Raw genomic sequence first — 20171 nt, 5'->3', positions numbered from 1 at the left:
GTGGCTTTCTTAGAAATGATAACATCGTGTATGTTTTCGTATATTTATTTGGCAAAGCAAAAATTAAAAACAAAACATGTCTAGTTAATGGCAGTGTGCGGTAAATCTAGTACACTACCACTTGATAACCATGATATTGTACTTCAACCTGCTAGCCGGCGCATATATACGTATATATATATATATATTATAGACAAATGTTGTTGGCGGACAAAGCAAGCACTGACACAAATTCGGACAATATAAACCGTCTCAACCGCCGTTATGGACGAATTAATGTTTTGTCATATAATTGAGTCGCAGAATAATTAGGTAAGGCTTCGAATGTACACATTGTGAAAACATGTGTACCGTAGGCATTAGTTAAAAAAATAAGTTATATGTACCAAAAATAAAAAAAAAAATAGCTTTACATAAAAAAGTGCGTCATAACATCATTTCTGTCTTAAATCCTGGCTGCTAGTATATTGTTACTTTTTTCTCGGTTGCACAGTGCCTTTTGCAAGTATTGCGCCATTTTCATGGATCAAAAGGGCTGGCCATGAAGTGAATTCCACTATAGTACCCGATCTCGTAAACTCATTGAAGTACTGCGAATCGAATCGCTCTCCCTCTTTGGCCCACTTTAGAACCAAAGGAGGATCTTGTATGTTCATCAACCAGGTTAGACGGGCACATTGCTTTGCGTAGCCGTCTACGTATGTAGGAAACCTCTGGCGTCGGTTTACATGAAGCTGCTCCATGCAGTGGTTCTGCAATAGATAGATGTCATATTTTGTATATTATTTGTCCCCTACCGGTGAAAACGAGAGAACGATATATTTCCTCATCGTCCATCTGTCTGTCCGTCTGTCAATCCGTTTATTCATTTTTTTCCGCACTTTTCTCAGCCATGCTTCAAGGTATGTTTGTGAAAAGTGGTATGTAACTACAGTATGAGTACATGTAAATACAAAATAAATTCCAAGTTTTTTGGGTCAGGGTCAAGGTCACTGTCATCATCCATACTTATGTTGATATTAAAAGTGCCAATAAATCAATATACATTGTTTCTTTTTTTTCTTCTGAACGTGTTCTTCTAAAATAAATATTTTAAACTATTGATTATTTGCATTTGACAGACAGACAGACAGACAGACAGACAGACAGACACGATATATATTTTTTTTATCTTTTGAAAGATAAAATGATAATTTAATCAAATTCTGGATTAATATTTCTTTGTAAATAGACGACAACTTTCCTTGCCATAGGTAATGCTTTGTACGGACTCCGTGTTCTTCAAACTTTCTTATGTTTTACTTATTGGATATATTCACGTATGTCTTTATCAAATTACCTGAACAGATGGTATGGACATTTCCACATTTTCCCTTTTAATCGCCATGACATGTCCAGTAATTGACCTGGTGGTCTCTTTTCCACTTCCGCTAGTCTACAAGACACGTTTCGTCACAGACAGACAGTCAAATAAAAATGTTAAATACTGTATCAGTATTTGGGCATACTGATACAGTATGAATATATTATATGTAAACCGTAGTAACACTGCAGTGACTTAAATTTACACTGATCAATACAAAAAGAAAGTGATATCATTCATAAGATATTGATGACAAGTAGCATTAGGATATGAGTGAGGTTGGTGTCAACAAAGAAGGATATTATATTTATATACTAAAAATAACCTCAAATTGAAAAAATGTTTACTCTAGAAAATAGAGATAATAAACAGTTAAATTTGAACTTATGTGTCGTATTCCAAGTATAGCGGAAGTTAAAACAAGTTGTCGGACGGAATTATATTTCCTGTATTTATCAAATGCTACAAAATGATATTATAAAACGTTAAAATTTAGCTTTTACATACATTATTAAAGCGTACAATTTTTCTTTGAAATCCGCTCATGGTTAAGTGCAAATAACCAAATGTATTTTTATACACCAGATTCCGACCTATAGCAAGATAAACTAACTTATACCTTAAGTAAGTTTTAATAATCCGGTATCATTTCAGTTTAATGCTCATGCAGTTAAATGTTTGGTATGTGTAGCTTTGCGCAGAAAAGTCATATTATACTTGGAGCGTCTATATATTTATGATTATCCGTACCTTATTACTCATTACCCATAGACTGTTAATGTTAGCTGTCTTATCTTAGTAACCTAGGATACTAGAACATCTATCTTAATGCCAATATTTAGTAACCTTTGCCCCTAATATACTTTTCTTCGAGGAATCAAGGATCCCAACATGGCTTCCCTATGGACCTAGGATAGCTCTGTTGAAGCATTCAGTTTCTCAGACAGTTTCCTAGGATAGCTTAATTAGGGTCTTAGGTATTAAGCACGGCCCCAACATAGCCGCATGTTCATAAAGGTCTTGAATATCAAGTTTGGGACACTCAGATAGTGCATGTATGTAAGAGACCTAGGTACTAAGACGGATCAGACTAAGATAGCTACACGTATGTCAGTGTTCTAGATATCTATGGGGTCATCAGCTATCCGCATCTACATTTATATAAGGATCCCATATAGAACGTTGAGGTTCTAAAATAGCTGCATGTATGTTAGAGTTTTAGATACTAAATAAGCGCCATCAGATAGCTGCCAGTATATATTAGGGTCTTGGATACTAAGTTAGGGACTTAAAGATAGCTACCTGTACATTATATTATTTTATACTAAGTTAGGGCCCTCAGCTAGCTGCCTGAATATTAGGGTCTTAGATACCAAGTTAGGTCCCTCGAATAGCTACCTATACATAAGGGTCTTAGATACCAAGCTAGGTCCCTCGAATAGCTACCTATACATACGCGTCTTAAAATACTAAGTTAGGGCCCTCAGATAGCTACCTGTACATTATGGTATTTTATACTAAGTTAGGGCCCTCAGATAGCTACCTGTATATTAGGGTCTTAGATACTAAGTTAGGTCCCTCGAATAGCTACCTAAACATTAGGGTATTAAAATACTAAGTTAGGGCTCTCAGATAGCTACCTGTACATTATGGTCTTAGATACCAAGTTAGGTCCCTCGAATAGCTACCTATACATTAGGGTATTAAAATACTAAGTTAGGGCCCTCGGATAGCTACCTATACATAAGCGTCTTAAAATACTAAGTTAGGGCCCTCGAATAGCTACCTATACATAAGCGTCTTAAAATACTAAGTTAGGACTCTCAGATAGCTACCTGTACATTATGGTATTTTATACTAAGTTAGGGCCCTCATATAGCTACCTGTATATTAGGGTCTTAGATACTAAGTTAGGTCCCTGATATATCTGAATCCATATAAGGGTCCTTTGTTACAAAAATAGGACCTTAAATTACTAAGGTATGACCTAGGGATATTAAGATAGGACCCTAGGTTACTTACATAGAGAAAAATCTTTGTATGGCCTTAATCAGTGACCGTGCCTAGAGGTAAAATATGTTTATAACAATGTTCACGAAAATAGCCAAGATATTTACCCGTGTAATTTGGTGTTGGTTACCAATATTAGATAAACTTGCTTTGATCACATCTGTCATGGCATTTGTTGATTCATTAGAAAGACGCCTTGTCATTTCATATGATTGCTGATGAGAAAAAAAAAAATCCATTACAGAAAATACACCGATCATACAAATAAAATAGAATACAAGTACTTATAACAATATCTTAATAATTATTTCTCATCTCACATATAGGCTTACTGAAGAAAACATGTGCCTTTAGAGTAACACATTTGTTAATATTAAAAGAAAAATAATTTAAAAAAAAAACAACAAAAAAACTAAACAATTCGGGAGTTGATCATTTTGTTCCAATCTACCTGGAGGATGTTCCCAAGCTCCAAAATCGCCTGTTTGTCTGTAATTTTGTCTTTTGTTAGTTCCTCTAGCGCGTTCGTCCAACCGTTATCGTACAGTTCGCGATATTGTTCGGCAATACTAGTTGGTCTGTTTGGGTCGTTTAGGTCTGCCAAAGAGGGGTTTCCATCCTTAAGCTTGTCGCCAGCCATACTGCTGAGCCTATATAGCAAGACATTGGAATTGTATTGAGTGGACGAACAACAATAGTATTTACGAATTTTAATATATATATTTAAGGAACAAGAATACTTTTTTCTTTTAATTGAAGGTGGTTAATTCAGCAAAATAGCAAAAAAATCATACTGTACGGGCAATATTATCTGTCAAAGAAAGTATTACCTAGCACTACGGTCCTTATATTGTTTGATTGTTTTTCACTTACATTTATTAACTTCCCGAAATGATTCATAATGCTTTTACCTCATTTTTAATTCGTATATCTCCCTTGCCATTTCTTCCTTCTCCATGTAATGGTCTGGTTTTCCCCTGTTTACAGACCTTCCCATCATGTGGTCCTCATGGCGGTCCCTTTTCATCATTTCCTGTTGTTGTTCTTGTCGTTGGTGGTTGTACTGTTGTTGCCTTTGTTGATGTTCTTGTTCATTTGTCATGGTAGGGACAACATGTTGTTGACCTGTCGTAATACTTTGTTGTTTACGGTTGTCTCTTTCATGCTTCTATAGGAAGAACACGAGGTATACTATTGAACAAAAGTTATTTAAATTGATAATTACTCATTTCTTATTTTTATACACATTCAAAAACATGATTTTCACTTACTTAGTAGAGGTAAGCTTATAATGATTTGCTGGATTATTATCATCATCATATATATTTTTTTCTTCTGCTATTATGTTATATTTCAAGACATCCAGATTACACTTAAATACCAAATACATTGTTATACAGTAACTTAATAGTATGTTTTAGATAAACTCGCTCGGTTAGTAGAATTACGCTTGTTTTGAGCAACCTTATCCGTGCTCTGCTGCCGTTATTGTTATGACTTTATATAAGTGTCTTCACTATAGAAAATGAAAAATTACTGTAAGCCATTGACAAATTCTCAAATGGGCATGCTGCAGGATTTCTACAATGTTTTCTCGACTGATGGAAAATATATATGACTTTGGTTATTTGATCTCTATCGTTAAGTAATCGGCTTAAAAGACGACACTTTTATAAATTTCCTCTGTTGATAACATAAATGCTATTTTGAAAATGATAAGTGCAGATATGCAGTTATTCAAATGTTTAGATATGTGTTACTATAGAAAATAAGTAAACTTGTTATCGTGCGATGAGACGCTTATGGGAATAATAAGAGTTCGGATGATTTATTGAAAATCGATATGTGGATTCCAGACATAGGTGCAAACAAATAATACAAAACCATACGATGCTTCTATTATCAATGTGTATGACTTCATAACCTACCCCGTGTGTAGAGTAAGACATGAGACATCTATTTTCATCCAGTGCTTTCTCTATATTTTCGGTTGTCAGGTTTTCCAATCTTCCATTCTCAGCATGATTTAAAACTAATCTAATAGTGGACACCTTCAATGTCAAACACAAAATATTAAAAAAAAACCTAAAAAAAAACAAAAAAACAAAAAAAAAACAAAAAAAAACACTGATATAAACACAACAAGTTTGTGAATAATATAGATAGGATCTTAAATCTGTTTATGTATTTTAGTATTTTATATAAACGCTGACTGAAATACAAATGCAGCCCGTGTATCATTGAGATAGTTATTTTAAACTCTATTTTCACATTCGTTACTTTAAAATAGTAAATTATACAGATACATTGTATATTGAGTACATTATAAGCATGCATTTCGTGTACCATCTGATCATTTCGGATTGCAGGTAAAAATGTATTCGATTACGTTACAAATACATGTAACTGACGGATTTTATATCCACATACTACATTGTGAATGCAAATATGGTGTATTTGGATATATATTATGTTCTAAACACAGCTGTAATGTAGTGACTAGTCAAATTTTGAGATTATTCTATCCATCAATCAATTTTCTGTTTCTGTGTGACAAATTAGATGTTAACAACAGAGACTAATTAAAACTGGAATTTAAATTTAGCAGTGAGAACGTTTTAGTTCACCATCAACAGAAGGGGGGGGGGGGGGGGGGGGGCTATTCAAATCACTTTTCGTCCGTGATCCATGGTCCGCCTGTCGTTGGTTCGTCCGTCGTTTGCAGTTCGTCCGTAACCATCCTTTTTATCGTTATTGCTCAGTCATGAAAGGGATATTACTCGTATTAGACTTACATATGTACTTACTTCGTTTGTGTCTGCACCTGTTTTTGTTACCATTCTGTTCAGATTTTCCTTTATTGCTTGACATTGCGTCTTGTTGATGGTGTTATTGCTACGTCCGTTTTTGACGCAATCAGACAATCGATGAAGAAAATCAGTTAAATTTGTAATCTGTCCTCTTCCGATATGATCCATAGGAAGGCAATACTAGTTCCGTTTTATATCCAGCTATACAAAAATAAAATATGACCACATCAAACGGAAAATGGTAACCCATAGTAAAATGTTTACTATTCAACTAAATGACATTTTTGAGTGTTGAATTTTTAATTGGATCATTTGTAGCACTTAAAATGATTTTACACAACCCCCGTTTTCCGCGTACCATCCATAATTTATTTTAGTTTAAATATAGTGAAAATGCATCATTATAAGATATTTGTATTGATATATCTTAAAATTAATTTCCATAGTATTTATGTTGTATTTGTTAGACGAATATCCCTTGATAGCCCCAATTCATCTTATCATATACCTTCTGCATTTAACTTCCTGGTGTAACACTACAACAAATGATAATACAATATGACTTACAGTTCACCTAAACATTTATTGGAGTTTTACTTCATATCACCATCAATGTATATCGAGCATATTGTTGGTGCACTGACGGTTTGCTTACCTTCTAAGTGGTAGCGCTATTCTGCACGTTTGTATGTGTCCAATTTGTGTCACTCGACAATATGTGTATACACAACTGTTTGTGTGCACTAACACATGAGCACGTCTGCTTATGTCTGAAGGTTGTTTCCCAGAAGCGTTTTACCGATTACGTACCGGGAATTTTCGATGATTGTAATCGTTCGATCTGTTTGTTACCGCTTACATATGTGCATTGGGAGATTGACCTAGAGTGAAATATGTATAAAGAGGATATTACATTTACAAAACAAAAACGAATCATTTTATCATATATCCATTCCAATGTAACAATTAACAAATATATATTCACTAACAATACTGCTGTGTGGATATTATTTTGTACGTGTTTTTCAATCGCTGTTCATTCTTATTCTCTTTAACATTGATCGTTCTACCGCCATTACTGTGATTTTTCATCAATGCTAGATAGGTCCTTTCCAATATACAACACATTTTCTTAATTTCCGCGGATCAGATATATATAGAATATGTTGTTATATGGCTCCTACCTGATTTACAGAAATGTCTTCTTTACAAATTTTTTTTTTTTTTTTTTTTTTTAATCAGACGATTTCTTTAACACAAGGTCTTGTTACAGAAATTGGCAATTAATTTGAATTAGTCTGCTTAATATTTGTCAAATATTCTAAACTGAATATAGATTGCGAATAAAGCTTAATATTTCTCAAGTATTTGAAACTTAATCAAAATTGCTAGTAAAACTTGTTTACGTCTTATCTACACCCGAGAAACTACCTGTCGCAAGCTCTTTTTATCAAATTGGACTTCAATTTTCATATATCTCTCACTTAACTTGTACGCTGAGTACAATGAGCGTAAAATGAACAGTTGCCAATTCAAAGACAATCATTTGATTTATGTTGATACAACATGTATCGTAATGGTGGAAAATAGGATATATGTCGACATACTGATGTTGAGTGGTACATATATACAGCAATGATATTTGATTTAGATGTTTACATCAGCTTTGTAATTGTTACTTCTACGTAAAAAATCCCAATTAGATGGCCTGCCTGTCATCCACGTATATCTTCATTACAAGTGTATAACATGTTTCAAGATGGGAAAATGAATCATTTGACATAATTTGCTTGAACTCACAACGTACCTATTTTCCTTTTTAGCCGTAGAATTGAAATGCATGTATAGTATTTCATCTTGTGAATTTCGCAACTACTACCGACATGGAATATTTGAGACGAGTTTGTCAAGAAAGCTGCAGCAGGCACAAGTACTTAATGGAAATTCCAGTGTGTGTAAATTGTATAGCATGTCGTTATATTACACAAATCCAAAATAGTTTTATATCATGACCTTAAATAAATAGTGTGCATTGTGTACAGAAACTCCGAGGGGTATCACTAGTTTGTAAACAAAAACAAAACAAACGAAACATCGCTAAAGTTTTTATTATTATTATTATTATTATTCCTAAAATAATGTTTTAATGAAATCAACAGAACAGTTATTTATTAAATAGTTTATCCATTTATACAATCCTCTGGTTATGAAAATGTAAAATATATGTACATATATATATATCACAAGAATTTTTGTTGTATTTTGAAAAGAAATATATGCAAAATCAACTAATAAAACCAATCTGTTAAGGTAGCAAAGCAGCAACAAAACAAAACAAGAGGCCCATGGGCCTTAACGGTCACCTGAGATTTGAAATATTTCAGTTAATTTAATTGACCCTTTTTGGCCCCGCCAATCAACCCTTAGGGGTCAGTCAGGGCCAACTTGTGTATACCATTAAGCTGTAATCCAATGCTGATAATGTTAACAAAGTTAGAATGAATTCCAAAAGAAATCAAACAAATCATAGTCAAAAATGTGATCTCCATATATAAACTATAGTCAAATTTACCCCCTCCACAGGGGCAAACTTGTGAGCCCAGTGTCATGAAATTTATAAATTTAGTAAAGCAACATAAGACCCTTCCACCTATGAAGAGTATTTGATTCTACCTTATTTGGGTCTTGAGAAGATGTTTGAAATTTCAGTCAATATGACCCTTTTTAGTCCCGCCCATCAGCCCCTTGGGGTCAGTCAGGGCCAACATGTGCATGCCATCAAATTGTCATCCCATGCTGATAATGTTTACCAAATTAGAATGAATTCAAATAGAAATAAAACAAATCAGAGTCAAAAATATGATTTACCAACAGAAACTATAAAACAATTTACCCCCTCCCCAGGGGCAAATGTGTGACCCCAGGGTCATGAAATTCATAATTTTAGAAAAGCACCTTAAGACCCTTCCATCTATAAAGAGTATTTGATTCCACCTTATTGGGTCTTGAGAAGAAGATTTTTGAAATTTCAGTCAATTTGACCCTTTTTAGCCCCGCCCATCAGCCACTGGGGGTCAGTTAGGGCCAACATGTATATACCATCAAACTGCCGTTACAAGCTGATAATGTAAACCAAGTTTGAATGAATTCCAATAGAAATCAAACAAATTATAGTCAAAAATGTGATTTCCGTATATAAACTATAGTAAAGTTTACCCCCTCCCAAGGGGCAAACTTGAGACCCCAGGGTCAGCAAATTCACAATTTTGGTAAAGCACTATAAGACCCTTCCATCTATGAAGAGTGTTTGATGCCACCATATCTGAGAGAAGAGAAGAAGATTTAGGAAGTTTCAGTCAATTTGGCCCTTTTTAGCCCCTCCCATCAGCCCCGGGGGTCAGTCAGGGCCAACATGTGCATGCCATCAAATTGTCATCCCATGCTGATAATGTTTACCAAATTAGAATGAATTCCAATAGAAATAAACCCTATGAAGAGTGTTTGATTCCACCATATCTGAGAGTAGAGAAGAAGATTTTGGAAGTTTTAATCAATTTGTTTGGTTGACCTTTAGCCATAGAAGTTTCCTGATAAATTTCATTGGATTTGGTTTAGGGGTTTTGGAGAAGAAGTCAAAAATGTAAATTGTTTACGGATGCACGACGCACGACGACGGACAAAAGGCGATTAGAATAGGTCACTTGAGACTTTGTCTCAGGTGACCTAAACACAAAACTAAGATAATTTATTCGGCAAAAATGAATTCAAAGTTTCAAAATTAAAAATCGACAATGATAAATACCAAGAAAATAATCTCGAAAATGCATATGGAAACTTGATAGAGATTGACAATAATGAAAAATGGTCCAAGTTACACTAAATTTTAAAACACTATATTATATGTCTTTGCTGTGAATGGTAACAAACCTCACTCCGAAAAGCGATTTCTGGTGAGCAGAAATGACAGAAAATGTCGCAATGACCAAAACGCGTGTAAGGTCGTCTTTTAGAATAACAGTACGAGAAATATCTTTGGTATCGCGTGATTATATCATCCTTAAACACATGTATATTCATATTGAGACAAGCACAAGAAACAGACATAGAAGATCATCGGGAGTGGTAGGACATTGATAGAAAAATATATAATCTCTACTCTCGCATCACATGCAAGCAACTCACAATTATTAGACAAATTACATTAAATACAAACGAAATATAATTAAAATCATCTTCAAAATATTTGAGAATTCACCAGCGGTGTTGTCTTTTGTCTGACATCTACATCCGCTACAGACGTAATACCATTTTGCATGGCGGGTGTCGTCGATAAATCAACAAAAGACGCTTACCATTCCAGATCACCAGGTCTTAACATCATGCTACTTTCTCATGTTTCTTCATATACATCTATAGTTTTCCCGTATTTTGCTTTCGTTTTATGAATCTGACTTAAAATGAGGTGCACGTGCACGTGTTAGTTAACAAGTAAAAATGACTTGAGAGTTCTCCCCGCATTTTATCACAATGTACATTGCACTAGAGTTGGATAGGAATTTGATTTATTGAAATACACAGAAACAAAATTATCACTTTACATTTGTACTAATAATTTAGCCCTCTAAGCTTTGCTCTAAAAAAACCATTATATTCAAATCATATTTGAAAATTAAAAACAAAATATAACAAAAACAAGGCATGAGTCAACAAAACAGATACCATTTCATTTAAAGTGAATGGATTTGCACTATTTTTCGTCAAACGTCACTCCATTGTGTGTGTATATATAACATTTTATGCATGTTGATGGACATCACATTTACAGCAAATTTTATCCGCTGAATGTGTTTAATCATTTGATTGGAGGCATTTAATTCGTAGCATCACAAATAAGTCAAACGAAAATAACAAGTTTTCTACTTTGCTTTTTGTTTGTCCGGAGAGGGAGGGGTCATTGACTTTGCTTTTTGTTTGTCCGAAGAGGGAGGAGTCATTCCAATGATATAGCCCTTGCTGACGATACCACCATTGGCACTCAAGAACACGGCAGGCCAGACGCACTGCTTCACCGTCTTACCCTTGGACTGGTAGAACTTGAAATAGTTAGTATCACTTCTCTCACCGGGATTAACCCACTTAATCTCCATAGGGGGATCTTGTACAGCCATCAGCCATGTCAACTCCACACAGTGGTCAATATATTTCTCCATAGCGGCCGGAAGTTGCTTTGCCGAGTCCCTTTTCACCGTGTTGATATAGTATGCTTTGAAAAGCTGAAACATCGCAATTCAATAAAAGCAATTAGAACGGTAATATACAAATCCTGTAATATCCATATGCAGTTAAAGAAACAAATATACCATGTCAGTAAACTGTTTATGCTCTTTATGAAAGTCTATCAATATTTCTAAAATTAATACATTTTTTTTTTTTTTTTTTTTTTTTTTTGAAAATCAAAATCAAAATCTAAATGTACTGCACTTCTCACCTACAATGGGCATCAATTAGCGAAAAATGTGTTTATAAAGAAACGAATATATTATTTGTTTAATATAACTTCTATAACTATTTCTTTGTTCTATTTTATTCTATCTCTCTGTAAGATAATCCTAACCTGTGATACGATGACCCCAGGAAACATTCACATATCTCATCTGTTGATATATTTATATAAGTTAAAATGAATTGTTTACTTGTTTGATTTGTTTGACGGCGGTCATTGCTGTTTCCTTCCGAAAGGTACGTGCAAATCGTAAAGCCACTGACCACGTCTCTGACATTTCAGTCTTTTTCTTGACTACTTCCGGTGCCTCCTTCTGGTGTAATACAATACGGAAAACATATAAAAACGAAACAGTAATTTTAACTCAAAATCGTTAAAACCAGGCACAGCAACAAGCATTAAACACGTCTGATTCATATAAAACAATGAACTAGCATCACTCTTAATAAGATTATGATAAAGGCATTAAAATTCCGTAAATAGCTTTCGTTGTTTTTGAAATTGATATAAAACTATGCGAATATAATGTAATCTTTGCAAGTTCTTTGAAAAGGGAGTACTTATATATAATTTATATACCTGTTCCTTGGTTCCGATAGGCGGAGTACCAGGTGGTGTTGAACTTGGTGATCCGGATATGTTGACAGGTTTAGCTCCTCCAGGTTTTTTCCCAGGCTGACCGATGACTTCTCCGGGTTTTCGTGAAGTTTGGCCACCACCTGCTCCATGTGTTTGTCCAGATTGACTGGCTGCCCCAGCTCGACCCTTTGCTGCTCCTTGGGTCGAATTTGTTGCAGTACCGGAACCAGCCAAAGCTTCCTTTTTAGATTCCATTTTAGTATCTGCAGTATTTTCTGATTTTGCTAGGGGTTTTGATTTGGAGTCTTTCGTTACGACCTCCTCTACAATTGGCGGTGCAAGATATACGGCGTCCTTCATACCCATGGCAATTTTCTGTAACTGTTCATCGGCTTTTTCTCCACAGAACTTGTACGCATACTAAAAACGAAAAAACAGGTAAACTATCAAACAATGAATTGAAATCAAACCAACAAAAACATCTTGGTTTATACCTGGCCAATGCAGATATATCGGTTTGCTATATTTGAATAATTATAGTGTGAAAATGTCACACAAACCTTGACCACATCCAATAGTTTTTCAATAGATTTTATATCTTCTTCGTCGTCGTCCTCCTCCTCCTCCTCCTCCCCCTCCTTCTTGTCTTTGCTCAGTTCTTCCAAAGCCTCTGACCACTCATCGTCATACAAGGAGGCGAAGTGTTCGCCGAGTTTCGTCGGACGGTTTTTGTCGCTCAAGTCAGCAATGTTAGGGTTCCCCTCCTTCAGCTTGTTACTGGCAATAGCACTCAGTCTGGTCAGATCAACACAGATGATGAATTTATATATTGAACACAAGGTTAGTTCCTCACTTTTAGTCTGTTTTACTTAATATATTGATCATATTTAAATTTGTCATCCATTGAAGTACACACATCCGTCTACCACAACATACACATATTGCAAACCATATGTACATCTCATTTTAAAGGTGTTCTGGTGGTATTGACGTATAAACTCTAATTCTAAATCAAAATTAACAAGAGGAGATAAATACGAAGAAAAATTATAAATACAGACTTTGAAAATGTTCATGCCCAATAAGACAGGATGTTCTGAGAAAGTATGTGTATTTTGCTTGATCGACAACCTCTGAACTTCCAGGTCAAATAACGGTTTTCAAAATGAGAAATAGAGTGTTGAAAAGTTATAAATACCTGCTTGTTAGCTCTTCTATGCTTTCTCTCTGATTTGTGAGTTCGTATTTCATCTTTTCCAAGTCCTTTCCTTGAATAATCTCATATCCTTCAGGTATCATAATCATGAAATTACCATTATCTTTCCTTTGCCCGTCAGAATCTGTCTGGTCCGGTCCGTTAGTGGGTGGAACGACGTCCTGTTTTGCTTCCTCCTCTTTCTTATCCTCTTTTTGACCCTTCTCCTCTGTTTGAGGTTGGACATCAACACGCGTCATGTATTTTTCCGGTTGTTTACTCTGTAACACGGATTATTTCTAGCACATGTTACACATATATTGATGTACATATCAAGCACAACTACATGTATAATTCACAGATTTAAAGTTTTTTTTTTCTGGTAAATCTTGATAACGGAAATAAAGTACAAACAGTAGGTTTTAAAACACGTTCACTATCAAGAGGTCAGTCACACCCAGATCTTAGAACAACACTGATTTTGATAAGTTCATATGTCAACAACGTGCCTGTATCGATATGACGAACTAGCAATGTAAACTTATAATAATGGTCAATATGTAAATAAGAAAGGTCCCTGATATCAAAATGTAACAATATTTGTTTATACATGCCAATATCTTTAAAGAAATCAGTTTCGTGAACAATTAGTCAAATGTTAATTTAAAAATTAATAGGAATGTAAATTTTAACTTTATTTAGGTGACAACTACTTATATCATTCACTCTTGTTGGCCCGGATGGGACCGCGCGAGGGATCTTACGGTTGGTGGAAACTGGAGTACCGATGGAAAACCCACGTGGTCGGGCAGGTGACCCCATACCTTTTCACGTCCAATCGGAGAGCCGAACCCCGGACACCTAGGTGAAAGGCAAGTAAGTTACCAGTGTGCCACCCGACCACAGAAAAAAAATAATAGGAAAAGTGATAGTTACTCACATGAAAACTTTCAAACAACTTTTTTCTTAATTCGTATTCTTCCAATCCTTTTGAGCTTTTCTCTGGATGTTTTTTACGTAATTCTGTTAGATATTTATGTAAGGGATCATTCGAAGCTCCTCGTCTGACATTCTGACATTCTTTTCTCATCTTATCGATGTTTTCCTGCCATTGTTGTATTTCCTGTAAAAAGATTAAATGAATTGTTTCACTGGTATGTTATAAAATTTGTTGTCATTACATCACGAGTTATGATTTGCTGAACAGGACTTGAAACATAAAACGGAAACTTGAGACAATTTGTTACGTTTACAGTATTCAGAAAACAGTTAATGTATTTTTTCAGCTGATATGCAAATGTAAAAAAAAACTTTCGATTTTACGATCATTTATTCATACGTTAATACATTTATTTATCAAATCTGAAAATGGGAGATTTTTTTTTCCCTTTGAATTACCTCAGATGGCATTTGAGCTTCCAACGTTTTCTGATACAGAAGAATTGTCTGGTACTCCTTTCGGGCATTTTCAACATCTTTACCACCTGCCACGCCGAGTGCATCCATAATACCAGTGCTAGTTTTAATTAATTTTAAATCTTTCGGCTTGAGTTGGCTGTCACGCCCTTTCTCACTTTCAGGAGTGGATGGTTTCTGTGTTTCTGCCACAGGAGATGTTGCCATACCAGCTGGTTTGCCATCACTTGCTTGTTTTGGCGATTTTGTCTCCTGTTCATCATTTGATGGAGGTACATTCTTCTTGGCGTTTGCGTTTGATTGGCTTGGCGGATGATTTTCACCGACCTTTTGTTGTTGTTCAGCTTTGGCTGATGCATATTGCGGTACAGTGCCTTTATCCGACGGAGGAATCCTTGTTTGGTCACCAGCTGAAGATGTATCTTGCTTTTTCTTGCTTGGAGTTGGTGACACACTCGTTTTAGGCGGAGGTGGAGAACTTTTTGTGATATCCATACTTCCCTTCTTGCTACACATTTCTGAGGTAAATTGAGAGGAATAGAAAATTTATAAATCATCAATTATACTTTCAATATTTGAATTGATATTCCATTAAGTTATTTCAATATAAAAACACTTAAAGCCACATGGCGTACCTGCATCTACCGAATCGCTGCAAATGCATACAAAGGCCACCAGGGTGAGTACAAAAGTGACATTACCAAATTAGATAGTTTGACCTAATAAACTAATTGATTTAATTCATATATTTATGATATAATAACATGTCGATATGATGCATTGGAGTCATAACGTAATTCTCAATAGCGACATTAGATGCAGAATAAAGCCAAAATAAAATATTAAAAACAATTGGAGATAGAACAACAATAGTTTACACACAATTAAATCGGATCAGACATGTGGAATATAAAATAGACAAAACAAGGCGGGGGCAGAGCAGATTCATGTGACCATATTGCGTATATTTGATTATAGACGGTAAGGGTTGACACATATAATATAGATCAAATCCTTCGATTAAATGCCATATCGTATTACCATGCAGATATTTAAACCGAGTTAAATAAGTTTAAGACTTTCAGATAAAGCTGGACGCTATATAAAATGGAAATTTGTCTTAACATGCATACAGTTCAGAGTTAAACAGATCTTGGGCACTAAACAAATAAACTAAGGATCAGACTGGTAACCGATATAAAATCGTGCATTTGCCGTCAATGGTATGCATAAATTAATCTTGTAAAACGAAAGTAGAAATTTTCTAAATATTGCACTTTAAACTTAGATATGATTTTTTTGTTAATAGTGTGATACAAAAGTGATAATTATCATAGCGTTATGAAACAACTTTAAAAATCTCGTAAAAAAATTATGATTTTGTAGTGACTTTCGATTCTCTATACCCTAATATAGCCCAAACGTACAGATTGTTTTGTACCTGAAATAAGACTCAGATTACTCCATATGTAATTAGAAAGACATGTTGTATGAACTTTTTACCTGTTGTTTATGACAGGAACACAATGCTCAGCAAATATTTCTTGTATCAGGAAAACTTCAGACCTGTCTAATCCATTACTTCCAACACGGAAGGTAAATGTGCATGGACTTTACGTCAGTTGGTCGATATCACAGCTGGACGATTAAGTAGGTCATCCTTTTACATGGTAAACACATGGGTCGTCAGCTACACATATGTGTACCGTGAGAGGACGCTTTATACAATAGTAAAAATAATCGTTGACAGCATTCACTGACAGGATTCTGATCAAGCTAACCACAAGATATTTATTCCTGAAGCATATCAATTCATTATTGATTGGAATATGACAAAGCGAGAAGAGATTAATTAAGCATGTTGACAAAACGTTTGAAGAAACTCCTTTCAATGACTTCGTTATAACATTATTGGACATAAATTCGACATTCCGGGTCACCAACCACTATTGTTATGGTAATAAGCTAACATTTTAAACCTGCGTGTTTTCTTATTATAAAACATTCGGCAAAGCGAGTCATACATGTATATGTATCCTATCTCGGGAAAAGAAACAATTAATTGTCAGCTTCTATATCTACAACCATATTAACTAAAATTTGCGAACAACTTTTATTTTATAAGAAACAAGTTATTTATAAAGAAGTTAACATTCATTGATAACTTTGTTGTATTTATTTCTATTATTTGTCATCGTTCCCTTTAACAAAAGGGTTAAACATGTCATATATTTCATGAAACACGGAAGTTTTTCACGACGATCTCGCATTATACTGCGGCGAAAGTCCTTTAAATTTCAATAAAGCTTTTGTCGGATTTCCGAGTGATACTAATTCACTAAAACTTGAAACATGTATTTCTGGAAATGCTTTGCATTAAAACGGTGTCCGTGACGCCATGATTGTTCTCAATGTGCGTCTAATTATAAAACCCATGTGATTCAGCCTCGACAAATATACACAGTATACAATTAATATCCATTTGTATGTTTAAGTCATACATTAATGAATTAAGAAAGATGTTTTTCCTACAAATGTTATGGCGCCACGGCCAAAAACTGGAATACAACTATTTCGCTTTACTTTCTATTCATACATTTTGCTTACTTTTCGAGATACAGTGGAGCCTGTCTAAACCGGACTCTGTCTAATTTCCTTCCTTCTTTGCACTAGTAAATATACTCTGTATAACCTGGCGTCGGCTTCGTTCTGGTCCTGTGTACAGTTGCACGTGGCTTTGTGGGTTCCAAGCGGATTTTTTAACTGACCACACATTGTCACTCTCAAGGCATACACGGTCAGCCAAACACGTGAACTCCTTCCATGTGTAGTAAAATGGGGATTTTTTTGGGGGCAATTTCCTGTACATTTATCACTAACATACAAGGGTGTTCATAAATATGCTGTCTGACAAAGACATACATTGTTGTGTTAAGTTGTTTGCAGACGATACCTTATTATGGAAAGGTCTTGGAAAAGCCAATCATTGATCACTTTCCCCTTTTGGGAATTTTGGGGAACTTTAACACATAACTAACTTCATATCAATGTACCAGAAAAAACACTTGTCTGCTTCTGTTGCAATTAGTTTTAGGTTCAGCCATTTTAATGGCTAGATTGACTGGTTTATATATAAAAACATGGCTTTGATGTCATCTTTAGTTGTTGCCAGTACTTTATTTGGACTATTGTCGTGGGTTACCTGTATATTAGTTAACATAGAGGCGAAGATTAATTCTGACTAATCTACAGACCCTTATGAACTTATCTACAGTGAAAGGTAGAGAACAACTTCCTGTAAAAATGTGATAGCAGAAATAAAATAACATGATGACACATTGTTGTTTAAACAATGATTCAATATCAATATTTTAAATCCACTTTAAATTCAAATTTCACAAACAACTTTATATCACTTCAAGATCAGTATCACATTACACTAGAATCCGACAAAAAAAAATTACGGTTATATCCGGGTCATCAGAACGAATACATTTTTTTTTATTTCTAAGATTAATCATCTTAACTGATATTGTTTCCTCCTCTTTCTTTCATCACTTTCCTGTCAGTTACTTTCGTAAGCTAATCGTCACTTTATACGCTTTTACAATCACTGAATATATCCGAAAATAAATCACTTTTCATATTAAAATCTGGAGTATTCTGCAGAAATGTATGAATACTAAGTATTTCCTCAATACTGCTGTCTGACATGTTCATAGCTCCACTACCAAACTCACAATAAGATGAAAATCGACCACTTTTTTTTTTTTTTTTTGTTAATAGGGGCATTTATAAATCATTTCTTGAAAACAGCATGAATGCATTGACAGACATTTATGAAACCATACCTTTCTAGTGTTAAATGTGATAACCTGTAGCCGTAGATTAGTACAATAGCCAATGTCATGTTTGAATAGGCATTAGAGGTAGTTGTTTTCACTAGTTCAACAATAGACAAGGACACAGTCGAATAGTACATACATAAGAGTACCTCACTTTTTACTCTTATCGCCCGCGACTTCCCATATAATGATATGGTCGAAATTAAAATTACAAGATTCTTTGATTGGCAACTGATTATTTACAAAATTTTTCAGACATTCAAAGGCAATCCTCGTATATTAGTAACTTTGACGGCATTTTTGTCAAGACAATCACGTACAATGGAAGCAATAATCAACACAGAAATACCATTAATAACATTTGCAGTTTTTATCTAAAAAATGTTGATATGATAGCAAATTAGGGACTCGTGTTTAAATGAACGCGTTTTTGACATTAGTCCATCTCAATATTCTGTCTAAGCTTAATAGTTGGATAAAGCAACGTCTTGTGTATGTACTATGGACGCTTACTCTCCGGAAAACATGGTCATAATTTATGTCTCTTTTACACTTATTTCTATAACTTTTACACTTATTCAAATACATGTAACTTTCACACTTTTTTCTATGACTTTCATACTTATCTCCATAACTTTTACACTTATTTCTATAACTTTTACGCTTTTTTTTCTATAACTTTTACACTCATTGCTATAACTTTTACACTTATTGCTATAACGTTTAACTTTTACACTTATTTCGATAACTTTTACACTTATTCCAATAACTTTTACACTTATTTCTATGACTTTTATACTTATCTCCATAACTTTTACACTTATTTCTATAACTTTTACGCTTTTTTTCTATAACTTTTACACTCATTGCTATAACTTTTACACTTATGGCTATAACGTTTAACTTTTACACTTATTTCGATAACTTTTACACTTATTCCAATAACTTTTACACTTATTTCTATGACTTTTATACTTATCTCCATAACTTTTACACTTATTTCTATAACTTTTACGCTCATTGCTATAACTTTTACACTTATTTCTATAACGTTTAACTTTTACACTTATTTCTATAACATTTACACTTATTCCAATAATTTTTACACTTATTTCTATGACTTTTATACTTATCTCCATAACTTTTACTTATTTCTTTAACTTTTACACTTATTTCTATAACTTTTACGCTTTTTTTTCTATAACTTTTACACTCTTTGCTATAACTTTTACACTTATTTCTATAACGTTTAACTTTTACACTTATTTCTATAAATGTTTTTTTATGAACGTCCATTTAAAGCTATATTTGTTTTAAGTTTTCTTGAAATTTGTTGTAATCCGTTTTTGTTTGAACTCCCGATTGCGTTAGATAAGCATTTACCGAGTCCTTGCATATCAGCTGTTGTGATGTTCTCGAGTTTTGTTTTATCATCCGCTAAGTTTGTTTT

General features: G+C 34.2%; 2 protein-coding genes across 2 annotated transcripts; both read right to left on the bottom strand.

Annotated features, from left to right (window-relative positions):
- Nucleotides 1-29: 29 nt before the first annotated feature.
- Nucleotides 30-7082, bottom strand: LOC117329642 (probable E3 ubiquitin-protein ligase bre1). Its single transcript, XM_033887668.1, has 8 exons — nucleotides 6839-7082; nucleotides 6181-6384; nucleotides 5302-5424; nucleotides 4285-4541; nucleotides 3825-4023; nucleotides 3481-3588; nucleotides 1340-1435; nucleotides 30-752 (listed from the first exon to the last, which is right to left on the bottom strand). The coding sequence occupies exons 2-8, from the start codon at nucleotides 6349-6351 to the stop codon at nucleotides 471-473; spliced, it is 1236 nt and encodes a 411-aa protein (XP_033743559.1). The 5' UTR covers nucleotides 6352-6384; nucleotides 6839-7082; the 3' UTR covers nucleotides 30-470.
- Nucleotides 7083-10060: 2978 nt separating this feature from the next.
- Nucleotides 10061-16495, bottom strand: LOC117329639 (eukaryotic translation initiation factor 5B-like). The gene is made up of 8 exons (XM_033887666.1): nucleotides 16380-16495; nucleotides 14859-15394; nucleotides 14401-14583; nucleotides 13464-13741; nucleotides 12826-13060; nucleotides 12266-12685; nucleotides 11877-11999; nucleotides 10061-11456 (listed from the first exon to the last, which is right to left on the bottom strand). Exons 2-8 carry the CDS (start codon nucleotides 15390-15392, stop codon nucleotides 11100-11102), a joined length of 2130 nt encoding a protein of 709 aa, XP_033743557.1. The 5' UTR covers nucleotides 15393-15394; nucleotides 16380-16495; the 3' UTR covers nucleotides 10061-11099.
- Nucleotides 16496-20171: the final 3676 nt, after the last annotated feature.

The sequence above is a fragment of the Pecten maximus genome, chromosome 6 (assembly GCF_902652985.1).
Source record: "Pecten maximus chromosome 6, xPecMax1.1, whole genome shotgun sequence".
Classification (NCBI taxonomy): domain Eukaryota; kingdom Metazoa; phylum Mollusca; class Bivalvia; order Pectinida; family Pectinidae; genus Pecten; species Pecten maximus.
The sequence above is the reverse complement of the archived record's forward strand: the minus strand, read 5'-3'. Positions and strand labels throughout refer to the sequence as shown.

Excerpts from the sequence above, each read along its gene's own strand:
- LOC117329642 (XM_033887668.1), bottom strand. The coding sequence starts at position 6,351 with ATGGATCATATCGGAAGAGGACAGATTACAAATTTAACTGATTTTCTT. Across the intron at positions 5,425-6,180 it reads CAGGTGCAGACACAAACGAA|GTGTCCACTATTAGATTAGT; the intron begins GTAAGTACATAT and ends TTGACATTGAAG. Across the intron at positions 1,436-3,480 it reads ACCAACACCAAATTACACGG|ACTAGCGGAAGTGGAAAAGA; the intron begins GTAAATATCTTG and ends CGTGTCTTGTAG.
- LOC117329639 (XM_033887666.1), bottom strand. The coding sequence starts at position 15,392 with ATGTGTAGCAAGAAGGGAAGTATGGATATCACAAAAAGTTCTCCACCT. Across the intron at positions 13,061-13,463 it reads ATAGAAGAGCTAACAAGCAG|ACTGAGTGCTATTGCCAGTA; the intron begins GTATTTATAACT and ends TGATCTGACCAG. Across the intron at positions 11,457-11,876 it reads CCGTCAAACAAATCAAACAA|CTTTTCAAAGCATACTATAT; the intron begins GTAAACAATTCA and ends GCGATGTTTCAG.